Source organism: Strix uralensis, chromosome 27 (genome assembly GCF_047716275.1).
Source record: "Strix uralensis isolate ZFMK-TIS-50842 chromosome 27, bStrUra1, whole genome shotgun sequence".
Classification (NCBI taxonomy): Eukaryota; Metazoa; Chordata; class Aves; order Strigiformes; family Strigidae; genus Strix; species Strix uralensis.
Genome location: NC_133998.1, coordinates 4,915,024 through 4,934,563, shown reverse-complemented (window position 1 = coordinate 4,934,563; position 19,540 = coordinate 4,915,024). Strand labels below are relative to the sequence as shown.

At 42.1% G+C, this 19,540-nt stretch overlaps 1 protein-coding gene across 1 annotated transcript in view; it reads right to left on the bottom strand.

The window, feature by feature from the left end:
• The window catches only part of INSR (insulin receptor), a 56,557-nt gene that overhangs the window by 33,077 nt on the left and 3,940 nt on the right, over positions 1-19,540 (bottom strand). The window contains exon 2 of the mRNA XM_074851289.1: positions 15,235-15,786. Within this exon, the coding sequence (XP_074707390.1) occupies positions 15,235-15,786 (552 nt within the window). The remainder of the gene's footprint in view (positions 1-15,234; positions 15,787-19,540) is intronic.

Below are 19,540 nucleotides of genomic sequence, written 5' to 3'. Positions count from 1 at the left end.
TAAGTGTAATGCCCCGTGCAAATTGATACTAACTCCAGGCTTTGCTACTGTCAGGGCCTTGGACAGCTTGTAATTGAAGAAGATTAAGAAGCCACCACACCTACTCCTACCCCTCAGGTACCTGTGGATTGTGAGGCCAGAAGCTTTGGAGCTTCAGCCCTTCTGACAGTAATTTGCTAAAGAGCCACTCAGTGAAATCTGTCTCCCTGTAAAAAGGAGCAGAAATGTTCAGGGTACCTAACCTCCAGGGAACATGGAGATTTGTAAGGAGTAGTTAAAGCCATTTGGACATCAGCCACCTCACATTGTACTTGATTCTGTACATCGGAACAGAGAATTTGTCATTTAGGCCAAGACCAGAATTTTTAAAGTTAATTTGGGGAATTTTTCTGTAAAGCTTTGCACATAATAATTTTACCCACAGCTACGAGGGTGCCTTTTTGTTGTTATGGTTTGTTAAATTTCAATCCTTATTACAACCTAAGGATTTGTTTTTATCATTCAACAGTTGACACACCACCTGGGAGCCTCATGAAAGCTTCACGTTAATATTTAACTATATATTACTCTTTCCGATGTACAGCATCTCGCAAACATCCCTGTTCACTTTAACCTACTCCCGTCAAACCTGCCCACTCACATCGCAGAAGACCCAAGAGAATCACAGTGAAGTGGTCCAGGCAGCTGCAGATGTCCTAAAAACAAGTGTAATTGCATGTGAAGTCTCTGTCCGTACTGTATTTTGAATACAGGTCTCTGCTCTCTGAACCAGCAGGATGTGACCCACCTCCCTCTCAGCCAGGTGACCGGATCAGCACGGTGCTGGGGGCTTCTCATCAGACCAATTTATTTCTTCATCAGCAGCATGGACTGACCAAAACAAGAAGTCAGCAGCTTAGTGCTGAACGAGAGAAGATGCTGCATCAGGACAAGCCAGAAGAGAAGGACGGGAATTGGTATCTGCCCTACTGAGAAACAAATGGAGATACGCTCCATCCAGGGCACACGTGGGGCACACGGGGAAGCGCTTCAGTGTATGGTGATGGTTTAAGAACAAGGTCTATCTAATTTTTTCCAAACACAGGTCTAAGACAAGCAATTACTTTTACCTACAAACCTTGTGATGAAAATGAGGAGCGATACGATCAAAGCATGAGGCGAAATGTATAACCTTTGCTTTCTGCAAAGATAAGAGAGGGGTAAGATTGCTTTCCTCAAGGCCACAGAGAAGGATGTTGTAGTAAACAAGGCACGAAAGAATGAAAGCTAAGTTGACACATTCAGCTACATGGGGGTAAGGAAGATTCCATTTTAGCTATGTGGAAAGAAGCGTAAAATGTAACCCGGACACACAAAATAAGTGCAAATCTACACCAAAAAGGACATACAGCTTACAGCAAATAGGAAAGCGGAGCTGTCCATAACTGAGGAAGGTAATGAAATGGGCGGAAGTATAAGATTAACCACAAGGAGATTAAGTTGATAACTAACGATCTACACAGAAATGTCAGACAGAGGTTAAGATTTTAATCTGGACAGATTTCACGGCACAGTCATGAATTGTAAACACAGATACTGAAATTGAATTTGTGTTTGTGGATGACGATACTGAAAAGAAGCAGAGAAAGAAGGAACATAGTTTCTTCCAGATTGTCCCCTCTGCCTCACCTCCCGGAGAGGATGAGGAGAGAAAGGTAAAGTATCACCTGAAGGCCAGCTGTGCAAAGAAATACCTGGAGGATTAATTTTCCTGTGAAGCAGAGCTAACTGGCTCTACCAACCAGATTTTTTTTTTTTTTCCTTAAGTTACCAGGATGCATAAACTGTTTTATAGCGCATGGGCATTTAGCATGCTGCCCAAATCCACGCCAGACACGGAACGGCTGCGGTGGGAACCTGATCACAATGCCGGTCTCTGTCCCACTGCAGCCACTCCAAGGGTAAAGGGTTTCGCTCCGTGCCAAGAGAGGCTGACTGCCGGAGACAGCAGCAGAGGGAAGGCGACTCCAGGTCTCGAGCAGCTTCTCCAAGCAGGCAGCACCCTTGGAAGAAGTGCTGCTGGTCAGCTGCCGGCTCCCCAACAAAACCCGAGGCTGGCAGCAGGAAACCTGGCAGGAATCACACCCGAGCAGCTACAGCCCATGCCAGCAGCCCGCGCACGAAAGGATTCACCAAAGGGCTAACGCATGCCTCCCTCTGTTACCAGATTTATTTCCCACGTAGATACATCCAAAACTAAATATCGTGAAGCATGTCTTCCAGTAATTTAACACGTGTCATGGTTTTCCCTGAACCTATAATAATTTTTTTCCAAATCATATTTGAACTGTGGAAAGGAGAAATGCATGCAGTATCTCATTACTAGGCATACTGGTATCAAATGTATAGATTATATACACACACACATTGTCTCAACTCCTCTAGTAATTTTGGCCTCATCAGCTCATGACCACTAATTTATATACCCTTCTCTCTTTGCCCAAAGCTGTAAGTATGCCCTCCACAGTTTATTTCCAGGTATAAGAATTTACTTAGCAGTACTGAAATAGATACTGTTTGCTTGCAGTCCCACAGCCAAGCAGTTGAGACCTCTCTATGAAATGTATTTTTATTTACTACTTGCCCTCGTCATCTTCAGCATACCAGCAACGCCCATTTTCAACTAATTCAATGTATAATAACACGTGGCCCCACATAAACTATCCAACTCGGCTCCAGTCAGATATATATTTGCTTAATGGCTTCTCATTACAAACATACTGATCCCTATTGTTTTTGAACTATAGGATGTGTGCCATGCCACATCACTCTGCCTCTCTAATCAAAGTGCCAAATGGGAAATGATAAAAATGACCAAAAAGCCACACAAATACAACCCTAAGGAAAAACAAATGGCTATAGATTAGTACAAACCCCATTAACTACATTGCACAAGCCACCCTTAGAGGCTATTAATCTATTTCTCCCTGTAAATTATGCAAGAGAAAGTTGTAATCTGAAGGAATTTAATCCCAAACCAGTTGTGCCATCCCAACAAGGACAGGCCAACAAGGGAACTGAATCTTCTGAAGTTCCATTAAACTCAGGGGAGCTCTCGATTCTCAATCTTTCTTCCACAACAGTTAATGGCTTTAACTGTCAATTGTCAGAATTGTGAAAATTCTGTTTTATTTCATGCCTCTGCTGTGGTAAGCTCTTCAAATAAAACTGACCGTCACTGAAGTCACTTTGGTCAATAATAAGGAAGTACAGTAGTAGCAAAAGTCTCATTATCCGCCCGTTAAACTACACTCGGCCATCGAGAGAAACAGGATTTGCTTACACAACACAAACTGTGCAGGCGTGCGCCACGGTTGCTAAAAAGCTTCAGCTTCTTGGATGTTTATCAGCACAGGAGTCAAGATACGGTCTAATCACCAGTCGCCATCAGCATTGTCCATTTCAGAGCAATTAAGACTATTCAGAGCTGGTCTAACTGATACCGTGGCGTGAGCCGCAACACCTGCTGATCCCTAAATGGGGTGATTATTCTGTGTGTGGGGGAAACTTATGGAAATACCCTTACAATGGAGAAGAGTCCTCTGGCAAAAAAAAGAATTTACACAAACTAGCGTTATCCGGAAAGAAAAAGAGATGAGACTCTCTTCTATGTGAAACCTGAAGCCATATCAGTTTCTCCAGAGACAAAGAGTCTTTTTCTTAAGGAAATTATGGAGGTTTTGGATCTCAGCACAGAGTTGCCATTACTGAAAGCAATCTTCATCTGGAAGGGAGATGAAGTTTTCAAGACGCCGCCCAGTCCATTCACCTGTCCAAGGCCAGGTCAAATATTTTACCTGAGACATTTCTGACAGTTGTTTGCCTAAACCCATCTTAAAGTTAAATTCTGCCTCGAGGCGCTTCCTGCGTTCACCATCTGAAGTTTATCGAAGTCCAGCTCGTCAGCAGGTCGCTCTGATCAGCTCCACGTTACAGACAACCACCGAGGCACAGAGAGGGGCACAGAACCACCCACGAGGCCAGCGGCAGGGCTGAGATCAGTGGCATCCAAGCCCACACCCAGCGCACGATCCTCTGCAAAATACTGAGTAGGAAGCGAAAGACTTGACCGTTTGTTGCTGAGTCCTGCTCAGCCTCCTTCAGTATCAAAGCAAGGCTCGTATCTGAAACCGTGCCACTTCCAATTAGGCCTTGGGTGGATGGATGTATCACCGCTGTGGTTAGTCACTGGCAAATCTGAGCACCGAGAGACCTAAAGTGTGTTTGAAAAACACAATCTGGAGTTCTTTTTGTTATCACAGATTAGAGCATGTGGAAAAACAACACGCTCTTCCCTGGTGCTGATCAACAAGAACCGTCATGCAGCAACTCCTCCTCTCGCCAACAGAGCCATGCAAAACACGAGGACGTTTTTCTTATCACACCCACCAAATTCACCCACTATACAGGCTCAAAAAGAGAATATTTTATATTCCCCGGAACAAAAACTGATGCTTGATGCAGATACCTAGTTCTAACAGACTTGCAGACTAGTTTTGTGGACTAGAAACTTGATACCTAAGCACTGAAAGAGCAGCCAAACACCACACAAATTATTTAAGCAGGGCTGGAGATAAGGTTATTGGAGTGTGGAAGAGAAGCCTATGGAAAAGGTAATCTACACACGACATTTCTTTTGCTCGTTTAATAATTGTATAAACCTGCTGATGAGGTGAGAAGTTGTTTCAGATAAAGCACCAGTTTCCACATAAATGCTTTTTTCACTAAGTCTCCAGGTAAGAGTGCTACTGCACGTTATGCTTTCCCTTCTGCCAGAAACACAGAGCGTACAGATTTCCCGAGCCTAAAATCCACAGAATTGAATGAACAGAGAAACAGTTTATTGAGCTTTAAAGGCTTCGCTTCAAATACAGTTTTAAAACAAAAGCCTTATTCCTTTAAGCCGTGTTAAGGCTCCACTGGGCGAGACTTTCAGACAGTCAGACATCACACTGAGGAGCTCCATTTCCTCTCTGGCTTTTGGGAGCTTTTGAGGGGTACTTACAAGGGAAGTCTTGGACTCATTCATGCCGAACTGAAGCTGTGTAAACACATCCAGTGCAATCAGCCTTACTTCAGAAAGATGACATTCAGAAAAGACCGAAGACCAGAAAAAACAAGTCCTATTCGTTTTATTAAATCATCGCTGCTATGTTTTCACCACCCATAAAATCTAATTGGTTTGTCTTTGCAGCAAATAAAAACATTTGCCTGCTACTCAAAGTTTAATGAATATTTTCATTGCTCATGAAGTATTAAAAACCTTGCAGTGTTGTAATGCAACATAGATGCCTAATGAAGTTTAAAATGGTAACAGAAAAATGCTCAGTTATCCCATGATGTCGCTGAATTGCACGTGCCTTGTGCTGAGGAAACCCAATGCACCAGTAAAGCTTTCCTGCATCATTCCTAAGATTTTCTGATCGTGTCTTTAACAGCACAGCAGGGTTCAAGCCCATCATCAAGTGCATTCTTTATGTACTTTCTCAACCATAAAAAGTTGCTGATATGACAGAGTTTTAGTGTGATGTCTGAAGTTTCTGTGTGAGAGATTTCCAGATGCTCAGCTCAGTGCAATAGCTGGGACTTGATTTTTTTTTGCCGCAGGTTAGTAAAATCTCAGTTACTATTTTCAGGTATTTCAGAACAAACAGCTCGGAAGCTAACAGCAGCTTACTCACATTATCAAAAGCGAAGCTGTCAAGTTCAGCAGCTCTCCCACAGACACCACATCATCCTCCTCTTGAACACACAGTATCAGACTTGGTCCTCTTCACATCAACAGGGGAAAAAAATCAGCCAGCATACCGCCAACCCTGGATTGTGTCATGCAAACTGCCTTGCAGTTTTGCCACATGAGAACGTTACATCTCAGCACTTGGCAGGGAAGGTGCATCTGTTCCTGTGTCTCTGCAACACTGCGTAGAGTCCAACCTCTCCCTCACCGTACGCACGGCTCCTTCGCTGTGACTGCTGCCCCTGCCCACAGGTATTAAAGCCTTACATTGCAATAATGCCATGTGCTGTTAATATAATTAAGCCCCCACAGCCACAAAACCAGAGAAAACATAAAAAAAAAAAAAAAAAAAAAAAAGAGTTGGAAATTATGGCTACACAACTCCGAGCCGTGCCTGCTCCCTCGCCCTATAAATCTTCCCTTCCTTACAATCCAGCAGCCTTTATTTTAATGAATAAATTGAGTCCAACTGCCTCCCTCCCTGCCCCAGACAATTCCTTTTTTAAAAACCACTAGATGAGGAATCATGCTTAGGGGTCAGGCTAAAGTGGACTGAGAAGCACAAAGAACCAGAAAGCCAGCAACCTGCTGCTCAGTCTGCAGGTATTTTCTCTGATCTCTGACAAGCTTGCTACCTAAGTTGCCTCAACTCTGTGCATTGACTTAAAAAACATCGGTCTTTCCCTGTAACTTGAGCTCAGGCTCAGCTCATCATGTCAGGGCCCTGAAATTCCAGCGTGGCCACATACCAGTGGCAGCAGTTCTGTAGGAGCCCCAAGTTCCAATATTTAAAGGGTGGCTACAGAGCAGATGGAGACTCCCTTTCTACAAGGAGTCACGTGGGAAAAACGAGGGGTAATGGGTGCAAGTTACTCCTGGGGAGATTCCAATTGGGCAGAAGAGGAGAATTTTTCACAATGAGAACAGTCAGCCACTGGAATAATCTCGCCAGGGAAGTGCTGGATTCTCCAACATTGGACACTTTAAAGATTCAGCTGGACAGGGTGCTGGGCCATCTTGTCCAGACCGTGCTTTTGCCAAGAAAGGTTGAGCCAGATGATCCTTGAGGTCCCCTCCCACCTGGGAGTCTATGGTTCTAAGCGACCAGCAATAAGATCTGTACATCTCCAGAAGCCTTCAAATTCCGCAGAAAACAAAAGACTGGAGTAGTTCTACAAACAGATTAATGAAATTCCCCTTCCCCAACTAAAAAGACCTTGCAAATTTTACAATCTTCATCAGACCAATCTTGCTAAATACCCATCACCCTCATTAAACTTGCATATGAACAAGGGTCACAACACTTAACAGCTCAACTGTCCGGCACCTGCCAGTGCTTCAGTGACTACAGTGCGGGAGCTGCTGTCTGCAAAAGCTGAAACTGCCTGATTTACAATTACAACAGAGCAGTATTTCTTGACATCCTTGAAAGAGGGCACCTCTAACCTGATACACAAGATTAAAATCACATTTATTTTTCTGGAGTGCATCGAAGTGATGCCAGCAAAACTGCATACACCCCAAGTTCTTTAAAGTTATGTAGAAGAAAATTAATCCCAGTATTCTGCTGAATGCTATTCTAACTGGGCTTTCTTTCCAACTCTTTTGTGGGATTTCCTTCAAAACATCTTCCTCAGAGCCTCCAACCTCTCAAGGTGTCCAGGGGGCAGCCTCTGGTCAGGTAAATAAAAAAGTGCATTCTCAAATTAAGGAACTCACACTGAGGGTACTGAGCTAGAAGCTCCTTGTTAGTAGAGAGCATCCTCTTGCCCTGCCTCTGTCCTTCTCCTCGATAACAATTCTGACCCTATTTTGAAGAAGGGAGAAGGAAATTTCACATTAGAAAACTTTTGGGACATGAACAGGTGCCGAGCATCCTGCCCTGATTTTTCAGTTCATTTAAATACAGATTCACAAGGACGCCAGACTCAAATGAAAACCTTATACATAAACCCTATATAAACCTTTTATATATAGCCAACCTTTAAGCACTACACAGAGCCAAAGTGAATTCTCTGTTTGTTTTAAATGTCATGAGTCCAAATAAAAGCAACGCTGACGACCCTCAAACAATGTCAGCCCAGCCAGCACACTGCTGCCCCGGTACCCTCATCTAAAAAAATCTAGCTAAAGGCGATGAACGCACACAGCTGTAATCTCCAGTATTTCCGCGAGCGAGCCGCACACTCACGCATGCCAGCCGCAAACTTTGGATCAAAGCAGCAACTGAAATCACTACAGGCACGTCCCAAGCAGCTCAGCCCCTGCCAGACCATCCCAGCCACTACCCCCACAACCTCCCCCTACCCAACCTATTTTTTTTTTTTTTTCAGCTAACCAACAGCCCTAATTAAGCAGCATAAACATCCCAGCAAGTTCATTCACATCCCTCCAGTAGGAACTAGCACACAATTATAGGATATAATTGGGAAGCATGATCATTGAACTTTTAACCAGCTATTGTTACAGACTGAGAGAAGGGTTAGTGTTGCTTCCTCCAGGACACAGTTGGTTATTCACCAGCTCTGTAATTAATCAAAAGCTCCTGAAATCCTCAACCTTTCAGTTAGAAACAATCTCTGCACTGGTCACACCTGGGGTTTTTTGACCTTTTTTGTGTTTTGTTTTGTGGTGCTTTTTTTTTTTTTTTTAACCACAGAATTTATTTACTGAGGCAATCCCTGTCAAATCCAATTCCTGATAGAGAAAGATGTTTCGGAGAGTTTTGCCAAGTGACATATTTCAGTTGGTCTTCTCGCACACACTGAATACACGTCTTTGTACGGACTCGATGGTTCACAATCCCTTCAAAGCCTTCCACAACAAAGATTTCCAGTTCCTTCATCATAAAATGGAAGAATGCTATACTATCATACACCGCTTACATTTATTTTGCTCTGTTTGCCTAGATCTGGGAAGGGACATCAGAATTGCGTTTGATTTAGAATACTTTTAAAATGAATTGAAATTTTTAAGATTTAAAATACAGAATCACTGTTCTGCGTTCATTAAGGAGGGGTGAAGGGAGGAAAACATACAGGATATATAAGCTGGCCAGTTCCTTTATCTTCACTTATGGCATCAAAGCACCCCCACCATTCAGCAGGATTCGCTCTGAATGAAACAAGTCTCCTCCTCCCCGAGCAAACACATCACACCAGGTGCACCATCTGCAGCTCTCCCATTCATGCATTACTAACACAGGTTGCTCAATATTTTTTTTTACATTCTGTGACTTCCCATTTCTACATCCATGCCCCGACAAGAGCATTTTCCAACAAATGTGTCTGCCAAGTGTGGTCAGTCTTCTATATTTTATCTAACAAGGGGTAGTGCAGGTTCCCTTGTTTAAGCAAATAAGGTAACTTGGAACTGTTCTTGAAGTGGGAAAAATAAGTATTGTACCTGAAGTACCCTTGGCACACCACCCTTGGAAATCACAAGCAGTCAACGTCACTACTGAAAATCAAGAAGAGATTTTAAAACATCTTCCAGTAACTTTAGTGCTGAACCACTGCATGTGAAGTGTTAAACTCCACTCAGCCTCCTCAACAGCCCAGACGCTGACTTAAATAACAAGTGTTTAGGGGAAGGGGCTAAGGTTGAAAGAATTAAACTCAGACCAAACAAGATGAAAACTTTTCCAATTTTCACCGTATCAGCAGCAAAATGCCCCATTCTCCTTTTTAACTAATCAAAAACCTTTGCCTTGACATCTGTACAGAAATTATCTGTATGTATGTAAAGATATCACAGAATCACAGAATCCCAGGTTGGAAGAGGCCTCAAGAATCATCTGGTCCAACCCTTCTTGGCAAAAGCACGGTCTAGACAAGACCGTGATAAGATATCTTAGCCATTAAGATATCTTAACTTTGGGGAGAATTCTCTGTATTTACTGCTTATTAACTGTTGGATGAGCCAGGAATTAGTTCTTATTCAAATGCTCTAAAGATGGAACGGATCAGACAGTGGCTTCTGCCTGAAGTGCTGGTCGGGAACTGGGGCAGGGGAAGAAAATCTTCAACCCCCCTACATTTAAGTAAAGGTGCAGCAGTGAAGAAGCCGGAGAAACATAAATGTGGTGAGACCACAGGAGCTGTGTGCACGGGGATTGCTCAGCAAGTTGACACTGTAAGTATTGAAATCCTAGATTTGTGTCACCCCAGGTTGGTGGACAAATGCCTAAGTAGATGCTTCTTCACAGCCTCAAGTTTTGTTTGGTGTTTTTAAAGTAAGTAGTAGACTCTTAAATAGCCATTTGTAAGGAGTGATTGTTTCCACCCCTTTTCCCCCAATTCTGAGCTGTCTCACACCACCAAGCACCATAAATCTCTTAACTACTCTTAATAAGCTGAAGTGAATTAGTTTAGGATGTCTAGCCGTTTGCAAGCATCACAATAGCCCCAACCACAAGCACTACACGCACTCAATAAAGCTGTCGCTTGGCAAGGTTCAGAACAGACACCCCAGTGAGATTATCGGGTGTCAACTTCCATCTGGCATTTGTCAGAGCCAGGGGAAAAAAAAAAAAAGGCAGTTCTTATCAGATCTCCAAATAAAAGGAGCACTTCCACTTCATGTGGTAGCAACTGGAAAAATTTCTTTTGTGTTTGAAGCTTTAAAAATATCTTGCCCTTGAAGTCTGTTCAGTGCTTCAAGACCCCTTTCCCATACAAAGGTAATAAAACTAAGCTTATGGTTACAGAAATTCCCAGCACATAAAAATTACAGGAAGTTGTTGCTAAGTAATATTTCCACCTAAGTAAACATCACAAAACGTTTCCCACACACACCTCTGAACTTTGTTATTCAAACCTGCCTTGAAGATGTTCATAGTTGCAGAATTTCTTTTGGCACCATCTCTTCAGAAGCCCTCGGTGCTATTTCACAGCAGTTGAAAGACATTTCAGGCTGAGCAATGTTTTTCTCAGTGCTTTGTTGTGTTGCTGGTACTAGGAAACAAAGCAAGCTATTAAAGCTACTCTTGAGTTCCTCACCTGTCCCAGAATCTTCCCTGGATAAATCACGGGAAAATTAAAGAGAGATTCTGTTGTATCCCTTGTCTCCAGACCTGTTTCCCCAACATAATTAAAAAATCTGGACAAACACGATTATTTTCATAAAGGACCTTTCTTTAGCAGCTCCTTTGCACATCAGTTACTCCAGACTGTCATCCCTTCTAGCAGCTGTTTTACCTCCTCTTCAATTGGCCCGAGTGGTTTCATATACTTTCCACTTTTCATGAGGTTAATATTGTGCAACAAATTCTAGATTGCACTAATTGAGAGACGCAACTTTTGTTTTTATCACATAAAGCAAGATAATAGATTGAATTAAGAGTCTATCTACCAACCTGAAATGGCCCACACTCTTAATAACTCAAATTTCCTGGTAGCGTCAAGTCCCAAGATCAAGAAGATAACAGATTCCTACAAAGGTTTCATTCAGGGTGAACAGGAGAACTTGAATTTCATCATATCCTCCAAGGAACAAAGCCTATATTTCAGATATCCATCTTTATATTCCAGGAATGCAGCCCTTCAGTATTCACCAAGGGACTGTCTGATATTACAGATCATTTTCCTGGTCGTTTTTATTTGGCCATTCCACTTTTCCTTCCTATTACCTTACTCCACCTCCAGATGACCCAATATGCAAGTAAAAGGCTGAACCCTCCTTTATAATTAGACTGTCAAAAACATCAGACTGCTTCAAATTATGTATGGACAGAGAAGACTGCAAAGAGAATTGGCAGGAAATCCTATTTCAGAGGGAATTGTTCCTTCCGCAAGCGGAGTGACAGACATATAGCATTTTTATTACATTAAAAAAAACGTGGAAAAAAATGCAAAATATGAAAATCATGTTTGGCAGATCTAGACTGAGGTCTAGGACGTGGCATTTCCAGCATTTCTGTTGTCTGCATTCTTCAGCAAAGACACTCTCTGCATGAACACGCTGCACCGAACCAAGAACTACGTTTTTACGGCAATAAAACTAAGTATGTATGTAAAAAAAAAAGCCTTATAAAAATGTGGGCTGAAAAGGTACAAAACCTCCAGAACAGGAACAGCAGTTGGCTGCCATAAACAGCATAAGGCTAGACCCAAATTCCAAACAGACTACATATTTCCCTCCCTTCCTACCCAAAATATAACATGAGTTGGCCTTAATTGAACCGACTTGCTTTTCACACCAACACAAGTCATTTAGAAAAAAGACAAGAAAACTTTCAGGAAACACATCCCGACCCATCTCAATCTATGCTATATCCACCTACACATCTTTGCACTCAGACACAGATTCCTCAATATTGCAACTGTTTTTTCAAAGCGTGCAGCTGCCCACAAATCATTTCAGTTCCTCCCAACTGGTTTCGTCCACAACCTTAGCTCTAACGTCTGTAAAAAGATCCTTTACTTTGTTGTCTTGAACATGTTATCACCAACTGAAAAAATTTCTGGGCTGGAGTTATAGCTGCAAGGATGATTCAGAGACTTGGATGTGTGCCTCAGAGATAATTATATGCTGTAACTGAAAGTTAGTTTTGGAGTTAACTGGGATATCTGTGCTGATTAAAATGAAGAAATATCAAAGACACACGATCAATATGAGACGTGGCAGGGATAACGTGAAGGAAGCCACTGCAGGAAGCAGGCAGGGGAAGCTCAAGGACTGGTGTTTAAGAGATGGGGGACACCCAGGGACCCCACGCCAACCCCAACCGTTACCATCTCCCTTCCCACTCACACGAGACCTTTCTGTGACATCTTTCAGCCTTCCCACATGTGCTTTCTCAAAATTCTTGCCCATCTCCTGTTTTCTCCAGTGAGACTCAAAGCTTAGCAGGCTGGAAAAGCCCGACAGCTTGGGACTTGTCTCTGTCAATTGACACACACTCTGTAACATCAAAACAATCATTATTTACATATTCTTTAAGGATTTTTTTTCTGGTAGACAAAACAGCAAACAATATATCCTGGCCCACAATCCCAGGGCAGCAGCGCTATCAGATCAGACAGCAACAACTTCCCATCCAGAGACGCAAAACAGAAAATAGCAAACAGGAGATTCTACACCAAGTTCTGTAAAACAAACCAGGGGTACAACTAACCTGCGTTAAAACGAACAACACACAAAACCAAACCTCCCCCAGGAAAATTATACTGAAATTGCTACATTTCATTCCAGCATTGCTTAAAAGCCAAAGAGCAAATGTAAAAGAGAATACGCTTAAAACCAGAGAGATGGGAAACTTCAGCACAGAATTAGCGGCTGAAGATTCCCAGATAAGCTGCAAAAATGCAGAGGGAAAGGTTTCATGACATTCATACCCTCGGTTCTGGGAGTTACTATGAGGCTCTTCAGGCTGAGGAAAGCCCAAGTACAATTCGCACAAGCGCTTAATAATCTTGACAAAACAATTACACATGCTAAGGATACGTTATGGCTGGCGCAAGAACAGAGAACAGAGCAAACAGAGATGAACAGGTTCACTAAATAAATGTCACTTAATCTCTACCAGAGTTACTAGTGTGCATCTGTGTTGAAAGTCTAAAGACTACTCAAAAAGGTCTAAAAGACCTCTCAAGCTGTTACAATAACTCAAGAGGCATACAGGCAGGTGTCACAAGGCACAATATAATACAGATAGCAGCTTGCTGAGAACACCAGCTACCAATAAATAAAAGTACAAATCTTAACATTCAAAACAAAGATAAGCGTGGCTTGTTAAGTGTTTTGGAAATGCATACCAATTACAGCCAAAATATGTAGGAGCATTGCTTCTCTACATCTTCTACAAGGAACACAGAAAACCAGATGGGAGCATCTATAATTACTCTAGAAATCATTTTCAAATTCAAATTTCAGTTTCAAGTCAAATGGACTTGCAAGCTTGGCTTCCTTAGGTAGCTAAGAGAGCGTGTGATACTGCACGGGTACCCTCCAGTGAATTTACCTGAATTTGTATGAGAGGCTCAGGAGCTGAGATTTCTGCCCCAGTGGTAAAAATATTACATTCCTACAGGTTTCATGGAAATAGGCAGTCATATAAAGGAGAGAAACCATGCATTCCAGCCTGCTGCAGCACAGCCCCAGAAAATTCACAGGAACGAGGGACATTATGAGTGGTCTAGCCACAGAAAAAGTTTCAGTTAGATCTTTAACCTGATGAAATAGTGGAAAACATAAAACTCAAATGTATAAGGAGCCAGGTTTCAGTGCTGCTGAACCATATATCAGAAGAGTTTACAAACTAAAATGCCTTATAACCTTATTTTTCATTTTAAAAAAGGAACACACATAGACGTTTGCATCTTCTTGCTCATACCCTGTTATTCTGGCGACAAAAACAACCACCTTCTTTAAAAGGAAGCTAGACGATTTTGGGGTGAGGAGTAGCAGAGGGGAAACCACATTAATTTCATTAGTTTATGCATACTGGTAGGAATTCCTCCTCAAATTTGGCACTTAGCATTCTGAGTTGCCCTTTAAAGCTTGGCAAGAAATTCTCTCCAGCCCGCAAGTTTCCTAATTTCGTCTTAGGACACACTGCTTCATTTGGATGCACGACCTCCAGAAAGACAGACGACTCTAAATGTGTCAGTTTTACCTCAATTCACTTTGCTCCCTGTCAGTCAGATTTAACATCAATCAAAGTAAATACATAATTAAAACTAAAGGTCAGTTCCAAGTTTGGAAAAAACAAATCTGTACAAAATTAAAAGCAACGCTAATACAGTTTAACAACTGGAGTTCAGGGGTTGCAACAGCAGCTGAATTTCTGAACAGAGCATCACCCCTGAACCAAACCCCAGGCTCAAAGCCCAGTTATTTCACCCTCCCCAGGACTCCTGCTACGGGCAACCCCCACCCAGGTCCTCTCTTCTCCTCCTCCTTTTCCCTTCAGGTCTGACTTGGCTTCCAGCTTCTTGCTCTGTGCAAACGTTGCTCACTCATCCACAGACCTCACACTTTCTTACAGCAGTAATGTTTCAGTAAAAATGTAATTGCACCTTTACAGAGTTGAATTTATTCCGTAAGACTTTTCTCCCCTGTTCTGTTTCTTGCCTGCTGCAGCCTTTCAGTCAATCTGGACTTTTAATCCCCTACCCAAACCCCACCAAGAGATACTAATACCACTTTAAATATTATAAAAGATACCAGATACACTCACAGCCCATTAAACTTGTGAGCTCTAGGCAGTCCCCAACTTTCCAAAGAAACCAAAACACAACATTCTCGGATACGTTATTCACACAGGTGAAAGAGCTGCTAAAACAGCCCCATCCCATAGGTCCGCTCTTCACCTGACATTAATTTTGAGCCTTGCTTTTAGGAAGCTGTGCTTAAAGGTAGCAGGTTAATTGGCACCTATTAGCCCTCCAATAGATCTGACAGGTTAAAAACTGACAGCAAAACCACAGTTGACGTGTATCACTCCCCAGACTCACCTCTCTGACAGCGATCGTGGGTCCAGCAGCGTTCAATGAAAATGCCATTTATCACAGTAGGTGGGCAGTTGCTCTTCCCTTTCACAGTTCCTGGACACACATCTCCACACTCTTCTTTGTCATCCTTGTTGGCCACGATGTAATTATCTTCTACAGAATCTAAAATCCTTGACCAGTCAATCGTGGACAAGTAACATAATTCATTGTTCTTCTCAATCCGCACAGCGCCTCGAGTAATGTTCATCAGGTTATAGAGGCCGATCTCCTTCAGGTGAACCATCTCAAAAATGACCAGCGCGTAGTTAAAAAACAGGTGAGTGCCTCGAATCACAGTGAGGTTGGGGAAAAGTCCCTTTAAACTCTCCAGGCCATACACACGAAAAAGAAGCAAGTAGTCTGTAATCATCGTCAGTTTAGGAAAGCTGAGCTCACGGAAATCTTCAGGCTTGGTTTTAAACATCAGCAATATTTGCAAGTGGCCCTCAATCACAGTGCAGTTCTCAAGCATGTTCAGCCGGGTCAGATTGTTGCGAATGTCCATGCTTCTGCAAACTGGAAGGCAAAGAACAATGTTATTTGTTTATTTAAGAAAAGGTAATTGTTTTAGTTTTCTAAATACACAGTTTTGTCCAACTGCACTGTAATGTAGAGCTACACTCAGAATTCACGACCAGGTCCTTTTCAGTAAAGCCTGCTTCAAGTGTTAAGAAATATACTGTGGGGAACATTCCCTGGTATAGGATTACAAAATACGACTGAAGGGGTATTTCATAATTTTTTTCTGCCATCTTGAGTTTCTGGATGTTACCTCTATCACGACGGCAGTTGTAACACCAGTTCTTAGACGTCATTTGGCGTTTACAAAAGTAAGAGATGTCCATGCAACAGAGTCTGTTTTCTTTAGATAGTTGCCAGCGGCACACCTACCTCATCTCAGGTTGTGCAATTAATGCCAGGGGATTAGAGGAAGTAATTTAGAATGGTTGTGGGGAGGGAAAGATTGGAAAAGAATAATGGCTAGGAAATGGTAGTGCTTCAGAAGAGAGCAGAAAAACCTGGACATACACACAAGCACGAGTACAGCCCACACTCTTGCCCAGACTTTGCTGACAGGAGTAATTCACTACACCAGTAATTTTTGCCCTAAGCATTCTTTTCAGATTAGGTGTTTGGGCTTTTTTGTTATTATTTGCTCAAGGTTGCGAATCTCCCTGCCTTGACTACCTGGACAGTTTATTTAGTAGAACCAGTAACCCAAAGACCTGGCAAAGTGAACAATTACATGAAGCATAAATTAGAAGGTAAACAGAATAATATGAATCCAGGCACCAGCAAAAGGAAAATATGGAAAGCAAAACGTTTGAATAGGGAGGTGGGTTTCTTAACTCTAAGCAAGGTAAGAAGTCAAGAAGGAAATTCAGCGCACCATGCCTGTACAGCACGACAGAAGCCCCGGTGATAACCCTTTTCAAACTAAACTTCATAGAAATACACAGCTGGACCTTGATGTTCAGGGGGGAAGCCTGTGGACAGGCAAACCTGCTTGGCAATACAACGCTGCAAAACAACCGTTCCTCTGTCCTGTTCAGGGGGATTCTTTTTTAACGATTATTTTTTTTAAGACCGCATCCACTTTAGGGAGTCTCTCTTTTGCCTATAGCTGAGACAGCCCCCTCCCCCCCAAGAATTAAAAGCACAGGATCTTTACTCTTTTTGTCACTGTATGTAAAGCTCACCAACTATAAAAATACCACGCCAGAGCTTCAAGAAATCACCCAGCAATAATCAGGCCTTACAAAATTGATGTAGAGACAGATGTTTAATAGTTACAATTGTCTGACTCCTCATGGTTTTACACAGACCACTGCTGTGTGGGTTAAAAATAAATTCTATGCAAACGTCTTAATGATTATTCAAAAATTTGCTTCACTGCAATAAAAAAAAATAAATCTGGCAACGCTAATATAGCATTTGAAGCAATGTTATTGCCCAATGGGATTTTTTGGCACTATATCCAAGTCGTTTCATAAATTGCTTTCTGGAAGAAAAAGCTAATGCACACAGTGCCTCAAAGATCAAGGATGTACTTTTTAAAAGTGGGAAAGGAAATCTGATGACCAACTAGCAGCAACCTCTTTGCCCCACGAAAAACTGCAGCCAAACTGGAAGTAAGGCAGAAAGCTGTCCTGCTGCACATCCCAACCGTGTGCTAAAAGAACTGGGAGAGCAATAGATTAAGTACTCTAAATATTTAATTTTAAATAATGAAGATAGGTATTTCCAAGGAAACAAGTGTGTGACAGGGCAGGCTAGTGGTTTCTTCATGAAAGGAGAAACAACAGAAGGGCAAAACTCAAACACTGAAATTCAATGTACAAGACATCAGTGCAGCTAAAGCTAGCTGATAAATGCAAAATCCAACATTCTGCTTATTTACTGCTTGCTGAGCACACGGGCCAAACGCAGCAGGCTAAGGTGGTACCCACGGCCAACGGCCAGATCACAGGATAAAGTACTACCTCGAGTAACCTGAACGGGCACAGCTGACCTCAAGGAAAGGTCAAAAAATACAGCTCAACTCTACAGACTAAGAATTACTTTCGAGAGTAAAAGCTCTAGGCTTTTATTGTGGCTTAAGGCCACAAAATGCATCTATACACTCAGCATAATTACCTGAGTCTTTCATCATTTGGACTAGAATTAGGTAAATCACTGGAAATTGGCCACAAGCTGGCCCCCAGACAACCCCTTAATCCACAGAGCTACCCCTGCTCCAAGACCACAGCTAAAAAGAGGCAGGTGAAGCTTGGGAGTAAACAGCAAAGCATCTTGAAGTATTAAATAATCATATAAATCTACCAGAGCTGGAAGTACACATCCACAGTCCACCAGTTGTTTGCATTTTAGAAATATTTTTGTGTTTTTCACCAGCTCTCATACAGAATGCATTATTTGTCATTAGTGCTGCCAGCACAGACCAAACAGGAGGTTCTACACATCCTGGCAAACCAGGATGTGACCCGAGTTATTCAAACTCTGCTGCTTTCAAAGCTCAGCAACAGCAACGTAATAAACTGGCACATTGTCTGCTGGGCTCCAGGGGTCCCAGTCCTGGGGGCTCCTGCACGAGGCCTCTTCATGGAAGGCAACGGCAGATGCCAACGTCAGCCTGGTACAGAGACTCAGGAGAAATTTAAAGCAAATTAGGGTTTTTTTTTCTGAAATAAACAACTGAATAAAAGGCTAATATAATTGTAAATGTACAAAGATTAAAAGGGTTTACACAGATTTTTCCACAGCTAGAGAAAATTACACTTAAGATTATTTTTCATGTTCTACTTTTTAGTTTTTAAGTGATGAATACCACCACAGTATCTGAGCTTCTTTTTTTAACCACCTCAAGGATCAAGGAGAAGAATAAGGAGTTAAGAATATCTGAAAGAAAATATGCTTTTTTTGTTGGAGGGGTCTCAATCTTTTCATGCTTTTGAGTTCTGTTCAGCAGTTTGTATCTTCTGTTCATGCAGAAGCTGCTTAAGTCACCCCATAAATTTATTGTTACCAAGACAACAAGAAGCAGTTTTAAGCAAAGCAATAAGTGGTTTTCCACAACTTCTCTTGATAGTATTTCTTCTGCAGGGGCAGGGGAATTAATCAGCAATTCAGTATGAAGGCTGCGCAGGTTTGATCCCAGAAGGAGAGCAAAGTTGAGCAGTCAATTATAATGCAGACAACCTGGTCTCAAAAACACACATAAATCAGCTTTCACAAAAATAAAAATCTCAAATTGATTCTCCAGGAGTAGGCCCAAAGCTATTGCTGGTCAAACTACTGGCAAAATCTCTACTAAACATAAATTCCCAAATTTCAGCAGACACAGGCTCCATGTCCAGCAGCACAGCATTACGCTGCCAGAGAGGAAACACTCCTCCAGCCCTAGTTACCAACCGATTCAGAGTAACTTAAAAAAACCCAAAACATCATTATAGACATGTTTCATCAGACCCCCAAGAAAAAAAGTTGCAAGGCTTGCTTTTTAAAAACAAACAAACAAACAAATCCCAAGATGCCAAAGCCTCTTGAACGAACTAGTTTGGTAACAACCTTGAAGTACTGAATGAAGAAACTAGATCTGATGTCAGAGGTTGGTTTTCAAGACTGAGTCTAACCAGGGGAATAGCTGGAACTTAAGCCTTGTTTATAGTAAACTATGTGGATACCAAACCTTAATGATTCACTGCGTCAGAGCTCTGGCCCTTTAACCATCAAGAAAGGCCAGAATAACGCAGCACTGCACAGAAAGCTC